At 32.3% G+C, this 23,002-nt stretch overlaps 3 protein-coding genes and 1 pseudogene across 3 annotated transcripts; 1 reads left to right on the top strand and 3 right to left on the bottom strand.

Annotated features, from left to right (window-relative positions):
* Positions 1-1,294: 1,294 nt before the first annotated feature.
* On the bottom strand, positions 1,295-2,113 carry LOC100257080 (ripening-related protein grip22-like; annotated as a pseudogene).
* A 2,628-nt stretch (positions 2,114-4,741) lies between these two features.
* LOC100253551 (ripening-related protein grip22) lies at positions 4,742-5,629 on the bottom strand. The gene has a single exon (XM_002285274.4). It carries the CDS (start codon positions 5,593-5,595, stop codon positions 4,942-4,944), a length of 654 nt encoding a protein of 217 aa, XP_002285310.1. The 5' UTR covers positions 5,596-5,629; the 3' UTR covers positions 4,742-4,941.
* A 2,010-nt stretch (positions 5,630-7,639) lies between these two features.
* LOC100251953 (kiwellin-like) lies at positions 7,640-8,625 on the bottom strand. Its single transcript, XM_002282525.4, has one exon. It carries the CDS (start codon positions 8,384-8,386, stop codon positions 7,694-7,696), a length of 693 nt encoding a protein of 230 aa, XP_002282561.1. The 5' UTR covers positions 8,387-8,625; the 3' UTR covers positions 7,640-7,693.
* Positions 8,626-20,948: 12,323 nt separating this feature from the next.
* Positions 20,949-22,997, top strand: LOC100248439 (lysM domain receptor-like kinase 3). Its single transcript, XM_002285278.5, has 2 exons — positions 20,949-21,271; positions 21,435-22,997. Exon 2 carries the CDS (start codon positions 21,442-21,444, stop codon positions 22,849-22,851), a length of 1,410 nt encoding a protein of 469 aa, XP_002285314.3. The 5' UTR covers positions 20,949-21,271; positions 21,435-21,441; the 3' UTR covers positions 22,852-22,997.
* The last annotated feature ends 5 nt before the right edge of the window (positions 22,998-23,002 follow it).

The raw sequence follows: 23,002 nt of genomic DNA, 5'->3' as shown, positions 1-23,002 counted from the left end.
AAAAATTAAATAAAACTTTGATTGAACATTTGTATTTCAACTACTTTAATATGTTTAAAACAAATTACTAGGAATTAAATGAAAATTTGTTTGACATGTACTTTCTTTGAACAAATTTATTTATACATAATTTAGTTTAGATTATAATATTATATATAAATAATTTATTGGGTGTAATATTTATTTTTACTAATGATTGGGTCAAGGATAAAATTATCAGTAATCACGAATATATCGATATTTTGATTTTATGGATATATAGACAGATATTTTGATAAAAAATATCGATTAATTTAAATTTGATCAAAATTTATGAAAATATATAAAAAAAAACTCTTAAAACTGAAATTAGAAGTATAATAGACTTTTTAAAATTGTTTTGTTGAAGAAATTGATATATATATATATATATATATATATATAAAAGTGTACATTGATTATTAAATTACATAAATAAAAGTGTACATTGATTATTAAATTACATAAAATATTATTCGATAATAATATTGTGATATTTGATTGTAATATGTCTAATTTTTAAATATATTTAATATTAAAATTATGATACATTTAATTCAACTGTATTAAATGATATAAAGTAAATGATGATAAATGTATAATTTTTTAATATTAAAAACACTATAAAGAAAATTATCTTGATAATTTTTATATTTTTTTTAATCTACTAAATGAAATTTTTTTATTTAATTATAAAATAATTATAATTAATTTAGTGGTATATTGGACACTCCTTAAATATTTTGTGAGGGTTCGAGCCCCTCCAGCTTATTTGAGAAATAAGCTCATTTTTTTAGCTCAACGATATTTTAATAACTGGATTGGGTTTATTTAATTTTATATATTAATTTATTAAAAATAAAAATTATTTATTAATAGGTGGTTTAATAACTATGCAATGAAGTTAACTTGTTCAACAAATTAAAATAATAAGCTTAAATGATTTCTTGATAGCTGTAATGTTGAAAAAATAATAATAAAGACTTGTCTTGTAAGTACTGCCCAGTACGATTGGATAAAAATGAGTTGATTAGGATCGATAATTAATGGTACAGAGACAATAATCGGCTGCTGCCCAATGTTCAGACGATGTATGTTGTGGTGAACAAAGTAACTGTGAAGTACTGATCATCAGGGAAAACAATCTTTAAGTTTCGTAGGTGTTTATAAAGCCTAATTAATCAATGTGTATAAGGAGGATAACAACAGTTGATGGGATTCTTTATTAATTAATCGATGTGATGGTTGAAGACTTGAAGTAGTTCATTCTGCCGATAATCACTCTTTATTAATCAAACCAGTCAATGGGGTTCTGGTGGCACTGGGCTAGCGCCTTCCAGCTATTTTATTTCAGTGCATATTGCTGCAAAATTACATCATAACCAAAGTAGAGGGGAACACAAAAAACCAACCCAACTCATTAACCATACGGATATCTAAGCCATGGACCAAGTAACGTGCACTTCACCAAGATTGATATCCAGCCCCAGAGCAGCCCACACACCATCAGATCCATCAACTATGTTATTCGCACAGCCGTCCGCTGAATCACACTCATCCACCACTTTGGCCAACACGCTCCTCCCACTTGGAGCCGTTATCCTAATCATCTTCCCACACCGGGATCCCCCATCATACCACCGAGTTGGCAATGCTACGATGCGCTCTGAATTGTCATGGTATTTGCCGTCGCACTCCGATGGGCCTCCACCGTCCCCTCATTTTTCAAAATTGTTGTTAGTTAGAATGGCAGGCGTGGAGGAGGAGACCGGAGGGGAAGGGGTACTTGAACTTCCCCCGCATATGTGAGTCCCGACTTCGGGGTCGTCTTTACATTTACCGTTGATGCATATGAGCTGACCGTCACAGTCATCAAGTGTTTGACATGAGCCACCACAAGAAGATATGCCCAATGCCAGGAATGGAAGGGACAAGATATTGGACACAAGCCATACGGATGCTAACCACACTACTGCTGAATTCGCCATTGCAATTTGGAGCTGCTCTTAGTATTCAGTAACCCAAAGAGGCCTAATGGTCAAGGGATGAAGCTTGCATCCACTTATATACTGAACTCATGCCCTCATGCGGCTCCACCTTATCAAGAAATTAAGCAGCCACACGTTTTTCTTTCTTTTTTAGAGTTTCCTTTGCAATGAATGCGTCCCCCTAGATGGCTGCACTTCAAGTCTTTCGGTCCACAACGTAATTTCGGTGCCGGTAGGCCGGTGGGCCTTCTCTCTGGCTGTGGCCTCGCTTTTATGACGATATTCCCCCACACTCGACCCGTCGCAAAATTTGAAAACCACGTGTCATTATATTTTGGGTTCTTTCTTATCCTATTCTTACGTGGCGTGTGATAATTTGATGTGAGACATTTAATAGATTTATTTCTGAATTACAAAGTGAGGATGGTCACCTCCTACTTTTGCTTTCCTCTCATCCACAGGACTACGCCTTCGTTGTGACTAATGAGTCCCACGAATATGCACCATGGACACGTAAAAATATTTAATTTATAGTTACTCCGAAAAATAACGTGAAAAAGAAACATTATAAATAAATAGTTTTTATTATTATGGAATATCAATGTTTTGCTTGCGTATCTGTCACCCGAGAAATAATTTGAAAAATATTGTTTTTTCCTTTAGGTTATGTTTGGTTCTCAAAAAATTTGAAGGAAAATGCAAGGGAAAGAAAATATAAATGAAAAGTAGAAGAAAAGAAAAAGTGAAGGAAAATAAAAGAATAAATTGAAATTAATAAATTATTTTTTTTGTTACTTCAAACTTATTTTATTTATTTTAACTCATCAATATAAAAATTAAATAATTTAAAAAAACATAAGTTTCTAATTAGTTTTAATTATATTTGATTTTCTTTGATATTTTTCATAGGACAACCAAACATGAAAAAGTCATTTTCCTTTGCATTTTTTTTCTTTCCTTAATATTTTCCGGGAACCAAACATAATTAATGAAAATCATTGTTTCTCTAATTAGGACTTTGTAACCTTCTCGATATTCAATTGTGTACAGCTTTTCCAAGTAATTGCTTTTGATCGTAGCATTAGTAATTAGGTGTGGTTTATGTATTTTTTAAAATTTACTTTTCTTTTTAAAAAATAAAATAATTTTATTATACTCGATTTTTTTTAAATAAGTTTTGAAAAATAAACATTGATAAAATTTGATTCATTTGGTGTCTATTTTTTAATCAAATAAAAATAATAAAAGTGCATTTATTCATATATTTTCATTTCTTTATTGTAATTTTAATTTTAAAATAGTGTAAAAAAAGTTTAAATATATTTATAATCAATATAATGAAAGGAATTAATCTAATATAAAAATATGTATCCGATATAACTTTAAATTAAAAATAATATTTGATTTTAAATATATATAGAATCTATAAAGAGAAAAATAAATGGGAAAATAAGATATATTATTTTCGTTCTATAGAATTTGTAAATGTATTTGCAAACATTTTTTGCTAGTTATATTATGATAAACACAAGAAATTTAAGATAAAAAAAAAAATTAATTCAAATCAAGAATTTGAACTTACAACTAATAGGTACTCGTTGCTTTATTGAGTTATTCAAATAGACTATGACTAAAAAAATATAGTAGGGATATAAGGTTATCATGACTTTGTATTATTTTGGATTATCATCTTCTAGGATTAACTTGTGTTTAATTATTTTTAGATTAAAAAGATTAATTATTTACTAAAGAGTAAAGATAATAAAATCTAATTTAAATAAATAAGAATAAATATAAATAAAGATTTTTTAAAAAATAAATGTATTTAAATTATAAAATAATTACTTATTTTTAATTCAACTAATTAAGATTGAGGTTTCTACAACCCAACTTTGAACATAGACCTTTAAGCAAAACAAAGGTATAGAATTTAATTAGTTTTAGGGCATGGTTTAACAAAATCAACTTGAATGTTCCACAACCCAACTTTGGGTTTAGACTTTAAGCTCAACAAAGGAATAAAATTTAATTAATCAAAATGCATGCTCTAACAAAATCAATTTAGGTTCCATATCTCAATGATTCGTATTCTAATTTTTATTATTTTGTTTCATTATGAATTACTTAATAAATAAATAGTTTAGGTATAAGACATTTAGGCTTTTACTAGTTAGATTTGTATTATGATAGATTATAATAGAAAAACTTCATATGACCACTGATCAAGACTAAGAATTCTTAATTTTATATATATATATATATATATATATATATATATATATATATATATATATATATATATATATTGTGGTGAAAAAGTGACACATGTACCCGTCAATAACTCAATGGGGCCTTTTATATTTGGGTGCCAGGATGATATTTGTTATTGGTATGTGACAATTTTTCTACAGCTTCTCTTTCCTGGCTTCTTGTTAATTTCCTCACTGTGACCTCATCAAAGTGATCAAGTACCACCCATTAGACAACACCTTCTATATTCTTTTCTTTTCTTTTCTTTCTTTTGACTTTGTAAGTTTCTTTTGATTTTACAACTTTTTAAATTTAAAATATGTATTTTCCCAAGATCAGCATTGCTATATATAAGGTGAATCTCAATGCTAAATTAATACAAAATACTCATTGGAAGTTGATGTAGTTTAGGCGATGCATTAATAATCAATGTGATGGTTCAACTAGATCGTGATGCAAATCACTCATTATTAATCAAACCCCAGTTAATGGGGTTCTGGTGGCACTGGGCTAGTGCCTTCCAGTTTTATTTCAGCGCATGCATATATTGCTGCAAAATTACATACAAATAGTGCTTGGCGGAGCCATACAAATCAAAGGAGAGAGGGAACACAAAGAGGAAAGTACGTACGCACACACAAAAACCAAGTAACCAACCAACTGATCATAAGTCATAACCATATATCTAAGCCATGGACCAAGTAACGTCCACACGACCAATATTGATATCCAGGCCCAAAGCATCCCACACAGCATTAGATCCATCAACTATGTTGTTATCACAGGGGCGCTGACCTGCATGCTCTTGGTCACAGCCGTGCATGGAGTCACACTCATCCACCACCTTGGCCAGCACGCTCATCCCATTTTGAGCCGTGATCCTGATCATCTTGCCGCACAGGGATCCACCATTATACCAACCAGTTGACAAGGCAATGATAGGGTCTGAATTTTCATGGTATTTGTCATCACACTTGGATGGGCCTCCACCATCCCCTCCCTCACTAAAATCGTTCTTAGTAAGAACAGCGCTGGTGGAGGATGTAACCTGAGGGGAGCATGTGTAGGTAGGATAGGATTGCCCGTTACACTCAAGACTGCCAGAGGGCTGACAGTCATCAGTTGAAGGGGAAGAAGTCCCTGGACTTCCTCCGCATATGTGAGTCCCAAGATCGGGATCGTCGTTGCACTGACCGTTGATGCATATGAGCTGACCTTCACAGTCGTCAAGTGTTTGACATGGATCATTACAAGAGGACATAACCAGTGGAAGAAATGGAAGGGAGAAGATACTGAAGAGAAGGTAAAGGGATTGCAGGAATAGAACTTGATTTGCCATTGGAGAAGTACCCAAGGGAGAAAGGCCTAATGGTTTTAGGAGTTTGGGTGAGGGAGAGCTCTTGCATACATTTAAATATATACTCAAATTAATCACGCTTTAATGCCTCTCTGGACTTCATGAAAGTCTACCGAGTCTTCAAGTCATGAAGTTTGCCATGACATTTCTTCTTCCGGTTGCCGTATCGTTAGGGTCAGTGAGCCTTCTGGTGGTTGAAAATGATCACTCAAGCAAATGCAATGAAATTTACATGCCAGAGTGCTATCTCATTAGACTAATTGCTTCCACAAATAGACAGAGAGTAGAAGCGTTCCTAATCTTATAACAGTATGTTACATGACAACTCCCTCAATATCTGAGAAACTGAGACAGTACACACAAAAATCTCTATAGACAGTATGGTTATGTGTGCATATCATTATATAAAGAATTGGGTTACATAGGGGAACACACGAAAGAATTTCTAGCTAAGGAAGGCTGGGGACAAGGTCATAAATGAAACATAGGGCCACACAGCATGTGTAGTTAGCAATCTCATTACCGAATGCAGTTGAATGTCATGAGTTTGAGTTTTCTAGTCTAATTAATCTGTGGAGGCTAACAACAATGTTGCCGATGATTTAGCTAGGTCAGAGTTACTCTCGTGGCTAGTCAAGCTAGTCATTGCAATACAGCGTCTGCCCTGTTTATTTTCTCCATATTGATGTGTTAATACAGCTGGTAGATAGCCATATAACCTGAGTACATGACGCCATATTCAGGACAGCCACAGAAACTCAGCCTAACTTATGACCATAATCCACGACCAAGCAACATCCAGAGTTCCAGTTGACCGAGTCATTCATTAGTCATCCCCAACTTCAGAGTAGAGGCAAGCCCAAAAACTGACAAAACTGATAAACCCCACAAAATCTAAAGGAATTGAATCTACAATTATTTAATGTGAAAAGCATAATTTAGTCATCATTTTTCTGAAAAAAAAAAAAAAGAAATGTAGTAGCCCATTTTTGGATCAAATAAAATAAATTGAATTGACTTGATTTGGGTTAATAACAAGATTAGTTATAATAAACTCCCATATAACTAAAACCAAAGACTTGTCCATCCCAATTTATGAGCCATCAAACATGTTTCATGCCAGGACTTAGAAGATGATTAGTAAAATTTAATACTTATTACATTTAAGTGGACTTTAAATTAGATTTAAACTTTATTATTTGACTTTTACTTTAAGTAATTAAAGTTGTTTGATAAAGTTAATTTAAAATTTATTTTAAATCAATAAATTGACATAGTTACCTTCATTGGTTTTAAGTAATATTTATTATCATTAATTTTAATTAATAATTTTTTTTATCAATCTTAAATAAAAACTTGTTTGTAAAACATTTATATTTAGAGTATTGTAAATACATGGGATAATTATAAAACATTTATTATAAAAATGAGTCATAAACGTGGAATTACGGTTGTAAAATATGCTCTCATTAAATATCGATAAATGAGACAAAATAAATTAACTATTTTGAATTAATACTTAAAATTATTTTTAATTTCAAATTATAATATTAAATTGTTTTATCAAATAAATTTAATCTATTTGATGATTTAAATTAAATTATTAATTTATATTAAGTCATTAAATCCATTCTCCAATTAACACCTTCTTAATCATAGTATAGGACAATGACTAAAAAAATTGAGTCTCCTTAAGAGTATAGTCGTTATGGCTGTGATTTTGGAAATCCTAAGGCGGTGGAGAAAAGTTGATCCCACTCGAGGACCAGTCAGCACAGCATCTCTTAATGACTCTAGTGGGAACCTAGGATGGATGACTCAGAAAATTCTCAGTCTTCGGGTCCCTCTGGTTTAGTATGGTCGTCGGAAAATCCTGGAAGGACACGTTACTCTTTAATCAAGCCAGTTATTGGGGTTTGATCACCATGCAGTTTTACTAGTGCGAAGTTTTATTTCTTGCATATTATTGTTGAAAAATGTCTCAAATCCTCGATTGGTATATGAAAAATATTTTAGTTCATTGCAATTTGTAGAATAAGGTTTCATGATATATAATTTGTAGAACTAAGTAATTTAATAATTACATAATATGAACTATATAATTGTTTGAATCACATGGAACATCAGTTACTTCGCTCCAAGTAACATCCACTTCACCTAAGTTCGTATCCAGCCCCAGAGCACTCCACACAGCATCAGATCCGTTAACGATGTTGTTCTTACATGGTGGCTGATCTGAATGCTCTTCGTCACAGCCCCGCAGTGAGTCACACTCATCCACCACCTTGGCCAGCACACTCCTCCCGTTGTCAGCCGTTATCTTGATCATCTTCCCACACCGGAATCCACCATTGTACCACCCAGTCGACAATGCCACGATGGGGTCAGAATTGTTATGGTATTTTCCATCACATTCCGATGGCCCTCCGCCATCCCCACCCTCACTAAAATCATTGTTAGTAAGAATGGCACTTGTGGAGGATGTGATCTGAGGGGAGCAGGTGTAGGTAGGATAATATTGGCCCTTGCACCGAAGGGACCCAGAGGAATGACAGTAGCCGGAGGGAGGTGGAGGGGAAGGAACCCCTTCACATACGTGAGTCCCAAGTTCAGGGTCGTCGTTACACTTACCATTGATGCATATGAGCTCACCGTCGCAGTCGTTAAATGTTCGGCAAGGACCATTGCAAGAGGATATGGCAAATGCAAGGAATGGAAAGAAGGAGATAGTATAGATAAGGCAAAGAGACAATAGCAGTGGCATATTCGCCATTGGAGCCAGCAAAAGGTGAGAAAAGCCTAATGGTTTGTGAGTTGGGGCAAATACGAAAAGGAGCTAGAAGTTCCTTAATTTATTTCCTCTACTTAGACTTCTTAGCCTTCAAGTGGGTCCGACACTCTCAGTCCACTAAAGGGAGCGTGTGTGTACAGTTCATCTGCAGTTTTCTAGCGTATTGATAACGCAGCAGTCAAAGTCGCTGCATTCAAAGTGTTGGCCTTGACACAACTTCCACGATCATAAAGTTTTTCCAGCTTTCGGACTTTTCTACGCTACTTTAAAAAAGTTATTCTTAAATTATTATAGTAAAATAAATTATTATAAATATATGATAGTTTTTGCTATTTAGGAAAAAGGATGAACGAATAATTTTTTTTTTAATCAAAATCGTCTTTTCAAAAGATGATTTTATTTCCATTTAAAAATAAAAAAAATTCAAAAGGAAGAGACGATTTCCATTAAAGAAAATTAATATTTTTAATATTTATTATAAATTATAAAATAAAATAAAAAACTCATGGAAATCGTCTCTTCAAAAAACATTTCTCATGAAAAAAAATATAAAAAAATCCTCAAGGGAATTCCCATGAAAAAAAATTAATATTTTTTTTAAAAAAAATCCCAAATTATAAATAAAAAAATTCCTCAAGGAAACTCGTCTCTTCAAGAAACGAGTTCTCATAAAATATATATATATTAAAAAAAATTCCCAAATTATAAAAATAAAAAAAATTTCTCAAGGGAACTCGTCTCTTAATATTTTTTTTTTCAAAAAATCAATATTTTTTTTTAAAAAAATCCTCAAGGGAATTCGTCTCTTCAAGAGACGAGTTCCCGTGAAAAAATATATATATTTAAAAAAAAATCCCAAATTAAAAAAAAAAAAAATCCTCAAGGGAACTCGCCTCTTCAAGAGATGAATTCCCATGAAAAAAAATTAATATTTTTTTTAAAAAAAATCCCAAATTATAAAATTAAAAAAAAAAAGAAAAAAAATCCTCAAGGGAACTCGTCTCTTGAAGAGACGAGTTCCCATGAAAAAAAAAATTTTAAATTCCCAAATTATAAATAATAAAAATTCCTCAAGGGAACTCTTCTTTTCTAAAGACGAGTTCCCATGAAAAAAAAAATCTCAAATTAAAAAAATAATAATAATAAAAATCCTCAAGGGAACTCGTCTCTTGAAGAGATGAGTTCCCATGAAAAAATATTAATATTTTTTTAAAAAAAATCTCAAATTAAAAAAAAAATCCTCAAGGGAACTCGTCTATTGAAATTAATATATTTTTTTTAAATCTCAAATTATAAATAAATAAATAAACAAAATCCTCAAGGGAACTCGTCTCTTGAAGAGATGATTTCCCTTTTAAAATGGAAATAAAATCGTCTTTTGAAAATACGATTTTGGTTTTAAAAAAAAAATTTATCTGTTCACCATCTCTCCTAAGTGGTAAAAATTACCATATATTTGTAATAACTTTTTCTACAATAATAATTTAAGAATAATTTTTTAAAATTACCGTACTATTGAGAAAAGTCCTCTTTTTACCGATGTCATGGCAACACCAATATGACATTATAACAGTAATAAAGATCGTGTTGTCCCCAAGCTTGCAATTTATTTGCAAGTCAAAAATAAAAACTAGTACACAATTGTATGTGCTGGATCAGTAGGTGTAGCACTTGAGACTCCTATTTGAAAATAAATGAAAAAACTGAAGGTTGAAAAGGAGAAAACACACTCAACTGCCACGACAAACCACCTTTTGATATTGTTGAAGAATAAAGAATAAAAATCTCATAATAAAAGCTCTTAAAATTGTAGCAATATATGTAGATGCAAAGGAGGAAAATTTCATTCACCTCTTTTGAGGTTTTAACTAAATACGACTAATTCTTATTGATTTAAAAATTCATCGAATATTTTTCTTATTTTGAATTAGAGGGTAGGTAAGTGAAAATATCAAATGAAAATAATAAGGAAAACATATAATGAAATTTCAAACCAATAAATATGAGGTTTTAACTAAATATGACTAATTCTTATTGATTTGAAAATTCATTGAATACTTTTCTTATTTTGAATTAGAGGGTAGGTAAGTGAAAATATCAAATGAAAATGATAAGGAAAACATATAATGAAATTTCAAACCAATAAATGTTAGGCGTATTTAATTAAAACCTCATGAGGGGTCAATGAAATTAATCCTGGTGTATAATGACTCACTCCTTATTGTGTAGATATTATCTGCATTGATTCCAAGAAAACCCTCACAACTTTAAACGTTTACTTAATTAAGATAAGCTCATACATATATGACATTAGGAACTTTCTCTTCTATCTGATGTGAGATATTATAAACACTCTTTTATATAGATACAACATTCTTGTTATATTATATGTGATTACAGGACTAAACAAATTGACACTCCTTGGAAGGTCAAACAAATAGAGGCTTACATTGAGGTCGATGATCGATTCTAATACATTTGCAACGACTCATTCCCAACTATGTAGATATTGTCCGTGTTATGAAAAAAATGAAACGAGAATAGACAACAAGAAAAAATAAGAACATACACATATTTATGTATAAAACCCTAGACGAGAAAAACCACGAGCAAATGAGAAGAAAAAAAATCCACTATGTCAAAAATTGGTATAAAAAGGAAGAGTATCAAGCGGCTACTATATAAATCCCCGAAAACCTATATGTCATCTCAAAAATATATATGAGAGAGAAATAAATAAATAAAGTAGGAAAAATCCATAATTTTTTTTCTTCACCATATATATCATGGGTGCTAACTTTGGCCTCAACAATATCATCACGAGCAATGATATCATGCACAAAATGATATCGCACATCAATGTGCTCTGTCTTCTAACGAAACATATGATCTTTTGTGAGAAAAATAGCACTCTGACTAACACAAAAAACCATGGTAATCTGCAAGTTGTCACTAAGTTCACCAAATAGTCCTTTTAACCAAATAGCTTCCTTACAAGCCTTTGTAATAGCCATGTACTTAGCCTCAATAGTAGACAAAGCAACTATAGTCTGCAAAGTAGCTTTCCAACTAATAGCACAACTACCAACAATAAAAACATATCCTGTAAGTGATCTTCTTTTATTAAGATCACCAACAAAATCAGAATCGACATACCCAACAACTACATCTCTAGTTTTCCCAAAATACAAATAAACATCAATAAAATCACACAAGTATCTGACAATCCACTAAACTGCTTTCCAATGTTCTTTTACAAGATTTTCATATATCTACTGACTGCATATGATAAATCTAGATATGAACAAACCATAGCATAGATGAAAGATCCCACTGTACTAGAATATGGAACTCGTGACATATAATCAACATCATCATCTGATTGTGGAGATAAAGCAGATGAAAGTTTGAAATGAGCTGCTAATGGAGTACTAATAGGTTTGACATTCTACATATTGAACTTGTAAAGAACTTTCTCAATGTACCTTTTTTGACTTAGGTATAATTTACCTACCTTTCTATCTCTCAGAATCTCCATTCTGAGTATCTTTTTTGTGGCTCCTACGTCTTTCATCTCAAACTCCTTATCGATCTGGACTTTTACCTTTCTTATCTCTTCCTTATCCTTGGCTGCTATTAACATATCATCAACATATAAGAGTAGATATATAAATGACCCATCATCACTCTTCTTAAAGTAGACACAACTATCATAACTGCTTCTTTTGAAATCATGAGTGGTCATAAACGAATCAAACCTCTTATACCATTATCTAGGTGACTGTTTTAGGCCATGTAGAGATTTTTTCAGCAAACACACATAGTATTTCTTTTCTGAAACTATAAAACCCTCAGGTTGTTGCATGTAGATATCCTCTTCAAGTTCTCCATGTAAGAATGTTGTCTTCACATCCAACTACTCAAGCTCAAAATCATGCATAGGCACAATACCAAGCAAAGCTCGAATCGAACTATGCTTTACAAGTGGAGAAAACACATCAGTGAAGTCTATACTTGGAATCTGATTGTAGCCCTTTGCAACTAGTCTTGTCTTATACCCGGCTTCTTCAACTCCTAGTATTCCTTCATTCCTCTTGAACATCCATTTGCAACAAACAATTTTTATTTTTTTTTCCTATAGGTAGTCTCACTAAAGTCCCATGTGTCATTCTTATGAAGTGGCAATCATTCATTTCCTAGAATCATTACAATTAACTACCTTTAAGTAGGTAGAAGGTTTTGCACTGGAATGAGTACCTTTAGCCACATTTAAGGTATAAGCAACCAAATTAGCCTCAACATACCTCTGTGGAGGTTTAATATCTCTTCTAGACTTGTCTATTGCAATAGGATATTATGGTGGTGCTGGTGGTGATGAGGGAGCAACAACACCACTCTTTATCTTTGAACTAAACTGAAATGTAGACTCTAATATGGATTCTGACCCAATCTCAAACTCCACCCGTGTGCTTGATTTCTGTTGCTCTTTATCATAAGAATCTTTAGAAGATAAGTCATGAAGCATGACAGTTTCATAAAAAATAACATCTCTACAGAATATGACTTTCTTGGTTTTTGGACACCATAACTTATATCATTTAACACCAGACTTATAGCCAAGGAAAACACACTTTATAGATCAAGGTTCCAGTTTTCCATTATCAACATGAGCATAGGCAGACATCCAAATATCTTCAAATCAAAGTAACTAGTAGGAATACTAGACCATACCTCTTATGGAGTTTTTTTGTTAATAGCAATTGAAGGAGAGTGATTAATGAGAAAACAAGTTGTAGAGACAACTTCAACCCAGAAAACCTTAGGTAAACCAGCATTAAAGAGCATACAACATACTTTCTCCATCAGAGTTATATTCATTCACTTCGCCATACCATTTTGCTATGGAGTATGACGAATTGTATGATGTCTCACAATTCCTTTTGACTTACATAGAACATTAAACTCATCATAACAAAACTCCAAGTCATTATCAATGCGAAGATGTTTTACCTACTTCCTTGTTTGATTCTCAATCATAATCTTCCCTTCCTTGAATGTAGCTAGCACATCACTCTTTTGCTTCAAGAAGAACACCCAAACTTTTATGAAAAAATCATCAATAATAGTGAACATATAACTAGCACCTCCCTTAGAAGGCACCCTAGATGGTCCCCATAGATCATAATGTATATAATCGAGTGTTCCCTTTGTGTTGTGAATGCCTTTTGTGAATTTGACTCTCTTCTGCTTCCCAAAAACGCAGTGCTCACAGAACTTTAGTTTACTAATACTCTGACCATTAAGAAGTCCTCTTCTGCTCAATTTAGTCATCTATCTCATTCTCACTCATATGCCCAAGATGCATATGCCAAAGTCTAGTAATATCACCATTTGATAAGAAAGGAGTAGCAATAGTTGCATCACTTGTAATTGTGGATCCCTACAAGACATATAATTTGGCAAACCATTTTTGCCTTTTCATCACAACAAGAACATCTTTGCTAACCTTCAGGACTCCACATTCACTAGTGTACTTGTACCATTTTGAATCAAGAGTACTCAACGAGATAAGGTTCCTTTTTAGATCTGGAATGTGTCTCACATCACCAAGTGTCCTGACAACCCCATCAAACATTTTGATTCTAACCATTCCAATACCAACTATCTTACAAGATGCATTATTTCCCATCACCACAACACCTTTGGACACTATTTCATATGTTGAAACCCAATCCCTATTAGGACACATATGAAATGTGCAACTTGAATCAAGAATCCAATCCTCGCAAGATTTGGAGTCGCCATCATAAACAATTAGGAGTTCTCCATCAATGTACTCATCTTATGCAACACTAGTTTCACCAAATTTTTCTGGTTGTTTTTCCTTTTGATTTGTAACAACTTTCTTATTCTTATTCTGCAACTTATAACATTCAGATTTAATGTGCCTTTTTTTCTTACAGTACTTGTAGATTTTGTCTTTATTGTTGGATTTTGATTTTTCATGTGTCCTCCCTTGAATAACAAGGCCCTCTACTTGAGCCTTAGATCCACTAGAAGTTGTTTCATCTTCTCCTTAGAAAATAAAGCATCAAAAACTTCTTCCAAGGTAAGAATGTCAAGACTATACAATATAGTATCTCTAAAAGTCGCATATGAAGAGGGCAACGAACACAATAAAATCAACCCTAAATCTTATTCATTGTACTTAACCTCTACGGCCTCTAGATCAGAAACAATTTTCTTAAAGACGGTTAAGTGATCTTCCAAAGACATCTTTTGTCATACAATGAGAATACAATCGTTGTTTCAAATGTAACTTGCTAGTTAGACTTTTCATCATACACAATTTCTCCAACTTTAACCATAATGCAACGACGGTTTTCTCTTTTAGAACATCTTGTAGAATTTGCTTTGACATATGAAGATGAATTTGAGATAAGGTATTTCGATCCTTACATTGTTTTTCCTCTTGTGTCAATGACGAGGGCATCTTATCAAACCTTAATAGTGCATCATCCAAATCCATTTGCGCGAGCACAGCTCGCATCTTAACCTATCATAGCAAAAATCTGGTGTTGTGATCCAAAAGCAAAATATCATATTTCTTTATTGCCATTGTCGAGAAGATCAAACCTCTCTTTAATCAAACCTCGCTTTGATACTAGTTTGTTATGAAAAAACGAAACAAGAATAGACAACAAGAAAAAATAAGAATACAAACATATTTACATGGAAAACCTTATACAGGAAAAACCACAAGCAGAGTATAAGAAAAAAAATCTACTATATCAAAAATTGGTACAAAAAGGGAGAATATCAAGTGGCTACTATTAAATCTTTGAAAACCTATACGTCATCTCAAAAATATATATGAGAGAAAAAAATAAATAAAGTAGGAAAAATCCATTATTATTTTTTTCACCATATATATCGCATTGCGAACTTTTCAGGTTTGACCAAAAAATGAAATCGAGTCACCAAGCCCTAACAATTTGTTTTAAGCCCTAAGGGCTCTTGTGACTTTAAAAGGTGTATATATATAGAAAGAGAGAGAGAAAGAGAGAGCATTTAAAACCTTTTTTTTTATCCATATTAGAGAAAGAAAAAAAAAAAAAAAAGCATCAAAAACTTTTTTTTCTATCCACCGCTTATATAGATACAACATTCTTATTGTGTCCCATAAAATTACAAGGACAAATAGACAGACACCCCCTTGTGGGATCCATGTCTTACCCATTTGAAATTATCTAAATTGTTATTTTGTATAAAAAAACATATGAGAAAATTTTCTTTCGTTTATAGCAGAAAAATATGGAGATATTATATTTTAATAAGTTTAAACAAAATGTTTGACTTTAATTTGTTTGGACCTAATCAACATACTATAATTGTTGATATTTTTTATCCTACTCAAAAAATTATAACTATTAACCTTTTTGGTCATATTAACGGGTTATAATTTGACATTTACATTTGTTAGTGAGGAATATAATTGTTTTAAACATGAACCTCTAGGAATTTGGTTAAAAAAAAAAATTAGTACTAGTAGTAATTGACTTCACCTATATTAGAGGATTAAATTTGAGGTTAGTGACCCATTTATAAACTCTCATTTAATCTGACAAAGAAGTTTCACCAAATTCACCATTTGTTACATGGTGCCCACCTGCTTGGAATTGGTTGGCTTATTTCATTTCCAATGGCCACTTGGTTTTATAATGACATGAGAGAGATGAATAAATTCTATTGGACAATCAACTGCTCCACTTGGTTATAAAATAAATTTATACTTTTTATACAAAATGATTTACTTTTAGATAAAAAAATTTGTATTTTAAAAATAAAAAATCGAGATTTGCTTATACGAACAGTTAATTAGTCCATAAAACGCCTTATTAGAATCTGCAAATGAAATTTGCATGGAAGAAACAAAATTCTTTGAATATATTGAAGCTAATAAAAGAAACAATTACATGTAAATAAGTATTTTTTTATTTAAAAATATTGATAATTCTCTTGGATTTAACTAGTATAGAAAATACATAATTAAATATTTATAATAATTTTATTTTAATTAATTTATAATATAATATATAAAAGATATATAATTACATGTGCATATTTAACACAAAGGAAGATTTGGTTGAATGCAAGCACGCTCTTCCAATTTCACAGCTATGATATATAATAATTTCTTTTTCCTTTTTTTAAAAAAATTTCTTTCTAAGAAAGACATTCCACATTGGAAGCTGTGAGATGCAAATGAAGTATTTAAAACTCATGTAACTTTCCAAGTGGCACAAGCCGAAAGATTGTGGGGCTTAGGGTGGGCTGGTTTTATTGGGTCAGGCAGAAGGAGTCCTTTCGGCCCAAATATGGGCCCGATATTGCAACGAATATTGCTGAAGAAAATGACAATTTCACCCTTGATTATGGTGAAAAAGTTTCCCAACACTACGTAATTATATCTTGAAAATCACCGTTGAAAAAATTGGCATTTTCGCCTTTTATTATAATGAAAAACTTTCCAATAATATACAATTGAGATCTTTTTTCCTCTTATCGCATCGTCTAACACTCGATATTTTGACAAATATCATAAAAAATTAGTATTTTTATCTTTGATATATAAGAAAAATATTTATATGGTTAGAAGTGGATTATGATATCTAATATCATATAAAAAATAAAATGAAATTGATATTATATATGTATAGATTCCTTTTAAATATAATATGAGAATCTATTAACGAGCAAACAATTTCAACATGATTAAAAATACATGCTTATACAAAATGTATCATTATGTGGATTATTTGACCAATTCTTATGTTAACAAGTTAAAGGAGATTAATTGATTCTATTATATAAATGTTCTAAACGATGAACTAAGCTTGAAAAGGTCCAATTAAGATTTAGGGTTGCCCTAAATCATGATATTTTAAATAATTCATAGAGAATTTTCTTACAATTGCACATAAATTTAATAATAAGATGTTGACTGATATCACAGTATCTAAAGCATACATTGATAAAGAGTAGTAAGTAAACCAACCTTACTGTCATACCCTCTCTAGCCATCAAGTGCAAACTAATCAGTTGTATACTTAGAAGATTGTAGGTAGAGTGCTATAAAAATAGTATATAACACATTGCCTTTGAGAAACTTCATATGGACACTGTCATAGTTTGGTATGGTCAATAATCTATAATGTATTTTTCTCTCACTTAATTTGATAAAAAATCTTTTATTAAATTATTAGTCTCTAAAAGTTCAATTTACACAAAGTGAGACCTAGAAGCCCTCGGGAACTGGCTTTCCAACAATCATTTTTCTTATGAATACTTTTTATCTCCCGCTAATTTTGGTGTTAGTACAGATTAGGTAGGATAAAAGTCTTGATATTAGGCATAAAAATGGACCTAATGCATGCAAAAGGCCTTAACATGCACACAATCACCCAAGGAAGAAGCATATAGGAGCATTTTCTAACATAACCGGAAGAATTCGAATATTTAGCAACGATGAGTAACTCCTCTAATTGGACCATCATTTTTTACCATTAAATTGCTTTGGCATGCTTACGTATCAAACCAACAAATTCACTTAGACATAATAGGGATGACAACGAGACGGGTTCGAGATGAGTCGCCCTCATCCCAACCCCGTCCCGTTTATTTAAAATAGTTTTTATCTTTATTCTATTTAAAAAATTAAACGAGATGAGACGGGACGGGTATGATAAATTATCATACCCACCCCGTTTAACTTTTTTTTTGAATTTTTAATTTTTTCAAATTACTTTTAAAAATTTTAATTACATTAAAATAAATATATTTTATAAATAATTAAAATATTATTTTTTATAATATATTTTATTAAAAATATTTTTTTATTATCTATATATTAAAAATAGTAAACTAAAAATTAAATTAAGTTAATTTTAAAAATTAAATTAAATTAAATTAATTAAAAATAATAATTTTATATATAATTGGGGCCGGACAAGACAAGACAATACTCGAATCCATCCTGGATTTTAAAAATTTTCTCAAATCTGTTTATTAAAGTTGAAACTTGTCCCATGAGGGACGAGGTGGGTTTTTTCATAAAACCTAGTTTTTTACATGCCCAATGGGACTTTGACTTAATCAACCGTACCAGGACGTTAGAGGTAGTTTCAGAAAACGAATGGGGCCAAGGAGATTGATATATGAACAAATGGGTGAAGAACTAGTGGTTAACCCATCATCATTACTCAACCATGCCAAGGATCGTGCATCCTAAGCACAAAAGATATAGAGACCAAATCCTAGAAAAAACAAAAGCACTTACATCCTTGGTTAACAAGATAGGACAATTATCAAGGTTAAGAGAAAGAATGATTAATATCATAGTCCATTGCATCAAATGTCGATTCCATCACATTTAATATGATACCTCTACCCTCACTTACCAGGTTATAACGTTTGAATAATCGATGTTTTAGTCGTTTCCAATCATACCCTTTTGATGACACATAATCTACTTCTAACATCCTTCCGGAAAGACTTGGTTTGTCGAAACCTCTTAAAACTTGAAAATCTTAATTTCAACACATAGCTATTGATGATGAATGAGGACCAATACAATTCCAATCTTGGGTTTCTCTTGCCTTCTATAATTTTTATTTTTATTTTTTAATTATGTTTGATTTTTTTTGAGGCAGAGATTGACCAAACTTGTGAGTCAATCATCTGTTGGGTCAAAAACGTTACTGATATTCAAATCTCAAAAGGGTATCAAAATAAAAAATCAAATTCCTGGAACAAACGGTAGGATATTTTAAAAGAGAAAATAAGCAACAGTTATTTACACTAACATAAATACTATAGTATAGATATGGATAAATATATCCATTTGCACATCTCACAATACCATCAACTTGGCCAAGCATGCAAGTGTGTCTTTATATAAAATATATAGTCATACAAAAGACTTCCTAGGTAGGCTAAGATAAGGTTATAAATTATAATACATATATATGAAACATAAATGTCAGTGTGTGCAGCCGGCATTCCATATTTTTTTGTAAATTCCTTGACCCAGAATAGTAGATTATAGACCTATGCTTAGCAAATCTGCACATTTTCATGAGCAAATTCTGACAATATAATCTAATGAAATCAGCCTGCCACGAGAGTTATGAAAGGTTCCAAATATGAAATATTGATAAATATTTTAATAAAAATGTTGACGAAAACTATTAAAAATTAATGAAAATGCATAAAAATGATAAGATAAATAAAAATACATATATAACAATTATTTTTTAAATGCAATTGATATAGGTATGGTCAAATATAATGTTTATCAATTTTTTTTTTAAAAAAAATTAACTTAAATTCCTTTAATATATTTATATTCATTTATTTTAAAAATCAAAAACTATTTTTATTAAAACATGTTTTATTATATTTTAAATAAAAATTAAATTGATTTACACAAAATATTTTGTTTGAGATTTAATTTCTAAAATTTTGACAATATTTTGTTATTAACATTAATTTATTTAAATATTTAATAATTTATTTTATCAAATTAATTTTAATTTATAAATTATTAGAACTTCACTAATTTTTTATATTTTAGTAATTTTTGAATAAATTTATATTTTTTAATATTTTAAAATTATAAGGATAAATATATATAAAAAATTAAAGTGAAGTGATAACAATTTTTTAAAATAGGATTAATGAGATAAATTTAAAAAATAATTATACTTATGGGGATTTTGAAAAAAAAAACATTTTAAAAAATATATATTTTTAAAATATGTACTTTTTAAATACATATTTTACAAAGAAATAGTTAAAGAAAAAGCCAAACACATGAATAAAATTAGCTCTTAAGTGGATGTAGTTTTGCATCTCAGCCTACAAGGTATTTTCCAAATTACGACAAAATCATGTTCTTTTGTTTTAAGTGCATGATTTTGTTGACATTTGGGCAAATTTCACAAATTTTGTAGACTTTTGTAGGACCATTATCACCTCATACACGGATCATAATTCTCCTGAGGAAAAAAACAAAAAAGAGGAGAATAGGCTTTAACTTCTATGGTGTTTGTTTTTTGGCCAAATAAAAAATATCAAAATATTTGATCTTTTTTATTAAAATAAAAATATCTTTTTAATATTAACCAATATAACTAAAGTGAGTTTATTATTAATAAGCTTAATTTAATTATATTGATTGATGTCAATAAGTTAATTTTAATTTAATAAAAAAAGTCAAATATTTTGACTTTTTCTATTCAACCAAAAAACAAACACCACCTTTCTTTTGTCCTAATAACAAAATTTGCATTTCAACATAGGGTTCTTAAATTGTGTTTGTTGCTGGCATCATGAATACTATGGATAATTGAGTCATTTAAACGCTTCTGCTTATTTAAAGGCTGAGTTGGCCCTAAGAAAAATATAACTAAAGATTTGAGAATTTAGACCTAGTAAAATAAATTTCACTCGTGTGGGCATTTTTTAATTATTCATTTCTTAATAATTTGGCTGAGATTCATAGCCCAGACTAAAAGCTAGAAGAAGCAAAGTTGCACAAGACTAAGATCCATTGGTCAGCAGGTGATAAAAAGTGAACGAACGGAAAGATCAAACAGACCCTGCACTTTTTGCAAAATGACAATAAAAAAAAATTATATCAGACATACCTCGCTGCGCCCCGCTGGCGATCAATTCGACGGGGACCACCCTCAGCTTCTGCTTTTCCCTCTGCGATCTGCCTCTACTCCAGCTGTTCCGGCCAAATTAAGCGCCGACGTTCAATCTCTTTTATCCGTAGCCAGCTTCTAATACATGCGCTCATTAGTAGGTCCCGGTTCATACTGGGCCGCCCGACTTTTCTGCCCTTTTTCTGTCACACCCCCAAATTTTGAATTCTCATCCGATTCTTAAAGCCATAACCCTAACCCTAATCTTTACTTTTTCCAAGATTATTCTGGTTCTGATCTCCAAATCTTTTCATGTGTAGATCCAAAATGGCGACCGATGTGGTCCAATCCAGTGGGAAGCAGCGAACAAGTACCACAAAATCGAGGTCATCCACGGCAACGTCTTCAACCTCAGAGACCTCAACAAAGCAGGGAACGCCGCGAATTCAACAAATCACAAGACCAAGGCCATCAACAGGAACAGCTTCAACATCAGAGGCCTCCACAAGCAACGTGAGCAGTGTTCCTTACGCCACAGGCTCGAGCTACATAGGCTCATCAGCAACATCGATTTCCAGCCGTACTTCATTGTCCAGCCTCCGCGACTCGTTGCCGGAGAACCCTCACATTTACGATTTCTCTGAGATAAGCTCCGCCACCAATAATTTCCTTGCCAAACGGTACTCACCGTCGTCTTCTTCCACCGCGTGCTGGCGGTGCACGCTCCGCGGCAAGGATGTGATAGTGTTCCAGCGCAAGTTCTGGCGGAGGCTGGAGATGGCGCAACTCAAACAACGATTGTCTGTGATCTGTAGAAGTCATCACAAGAGCATAACCAGGCTTCTCGGAGCGTCGATTTCTGGTGAACACTTATACCTAGTTTATGACTTTGTTAAGGGAGCAAACCTAGCGAATATCCTGAGAAACCAGAGGAACCCTGACTTCACTGTGTTGTCGACTTGGATTTCGAGAATGCAGATCGCCGCGGATCTCGCTGATGGTCTCGATTACATCCACAACAATACTGGATTGAGCATAAGCTTTGTGCATAACCGTATAAAAAGTAACAGCATTGTCATTACGGAGCCTATAAAGAGTAACCGTACATCCATTGCGGAGACTTTGCACAACGCCAAGATATGCCATTTTGGAACGGCCCAATTGTGCGGCGAAACCGACGAGAATCAGCTGCAGCCCCAGGTTTCTAAATATGAAGGCGAAATCGTGGAAGAAGAGTCCTTTTCGTCAACGAAATCTCCGGAGTTGAAGCGAACGAATAGCAGAGCGATGCAATTCGAAGGTGTCAGAGGATACATGTCGCCGGAATTCCAATCCACCGGAGTGGCGACGCAGCAATCAGATGTGTACGCGTTCGGAGTTGTGATCCTGGAACTCTTGTCTGGCGAAGAGCCATTGAAATACAAGTTCGATAAAACGACCGGCGAATTCAGACGAACGTCGGTGATCGACACTGCAAGAGCAGCAATCGACGATACCGATGGTAAAGATGGGAGATTGAGGAGGTGGGTGGACAAGAGGCTGAAGGACTCCTTTCCGGTTGAGGTTGCGGAGAAGGTGACACGTTTAGCACTGGACTGCGTACACGTGGACCCTGATCAACGGCCCGACATGAGCCACGTTTCTGGAAAGATTTCCAAGCTTCTCATACAGTCAAAGAATTGGTTGGATAAGTTGAAGGTTCCTACTGATATCTCGGTCTCGTTGGCTCCTCGTTGAGTTTCCCCCTTTTTTATTTTAAATCCTTTCATCAATTGTTGGGCGGCGTCGTTTTGATTGTGACGCAACTGGTGGGCATTATATATGTTGCGGCCAATTTTCAACCCTTTTTTGGGGTTTAATTATGATTTCGAGATTTCAATAAATGGTG

This window comes from Vitis vinifera, chromosome 6 (assembly GCF_030704535.1).
Source record: "Vitis vinifera cultivar Pinot Noir 40024 chromosome 6, ASM3070453v1".
Taxonomy (NCBI): Eukaryota; Viridiplantae; Streptophyta; class Magnoliopsida; order Vitales; family Vitaceae; genus Vitis; species Vitis vinifera.
The sequence above is the reverse complement of the archived record's forward strand: the minus strand, read 5'-3'. Positions and strand labels throughout refer to the sequence as shown.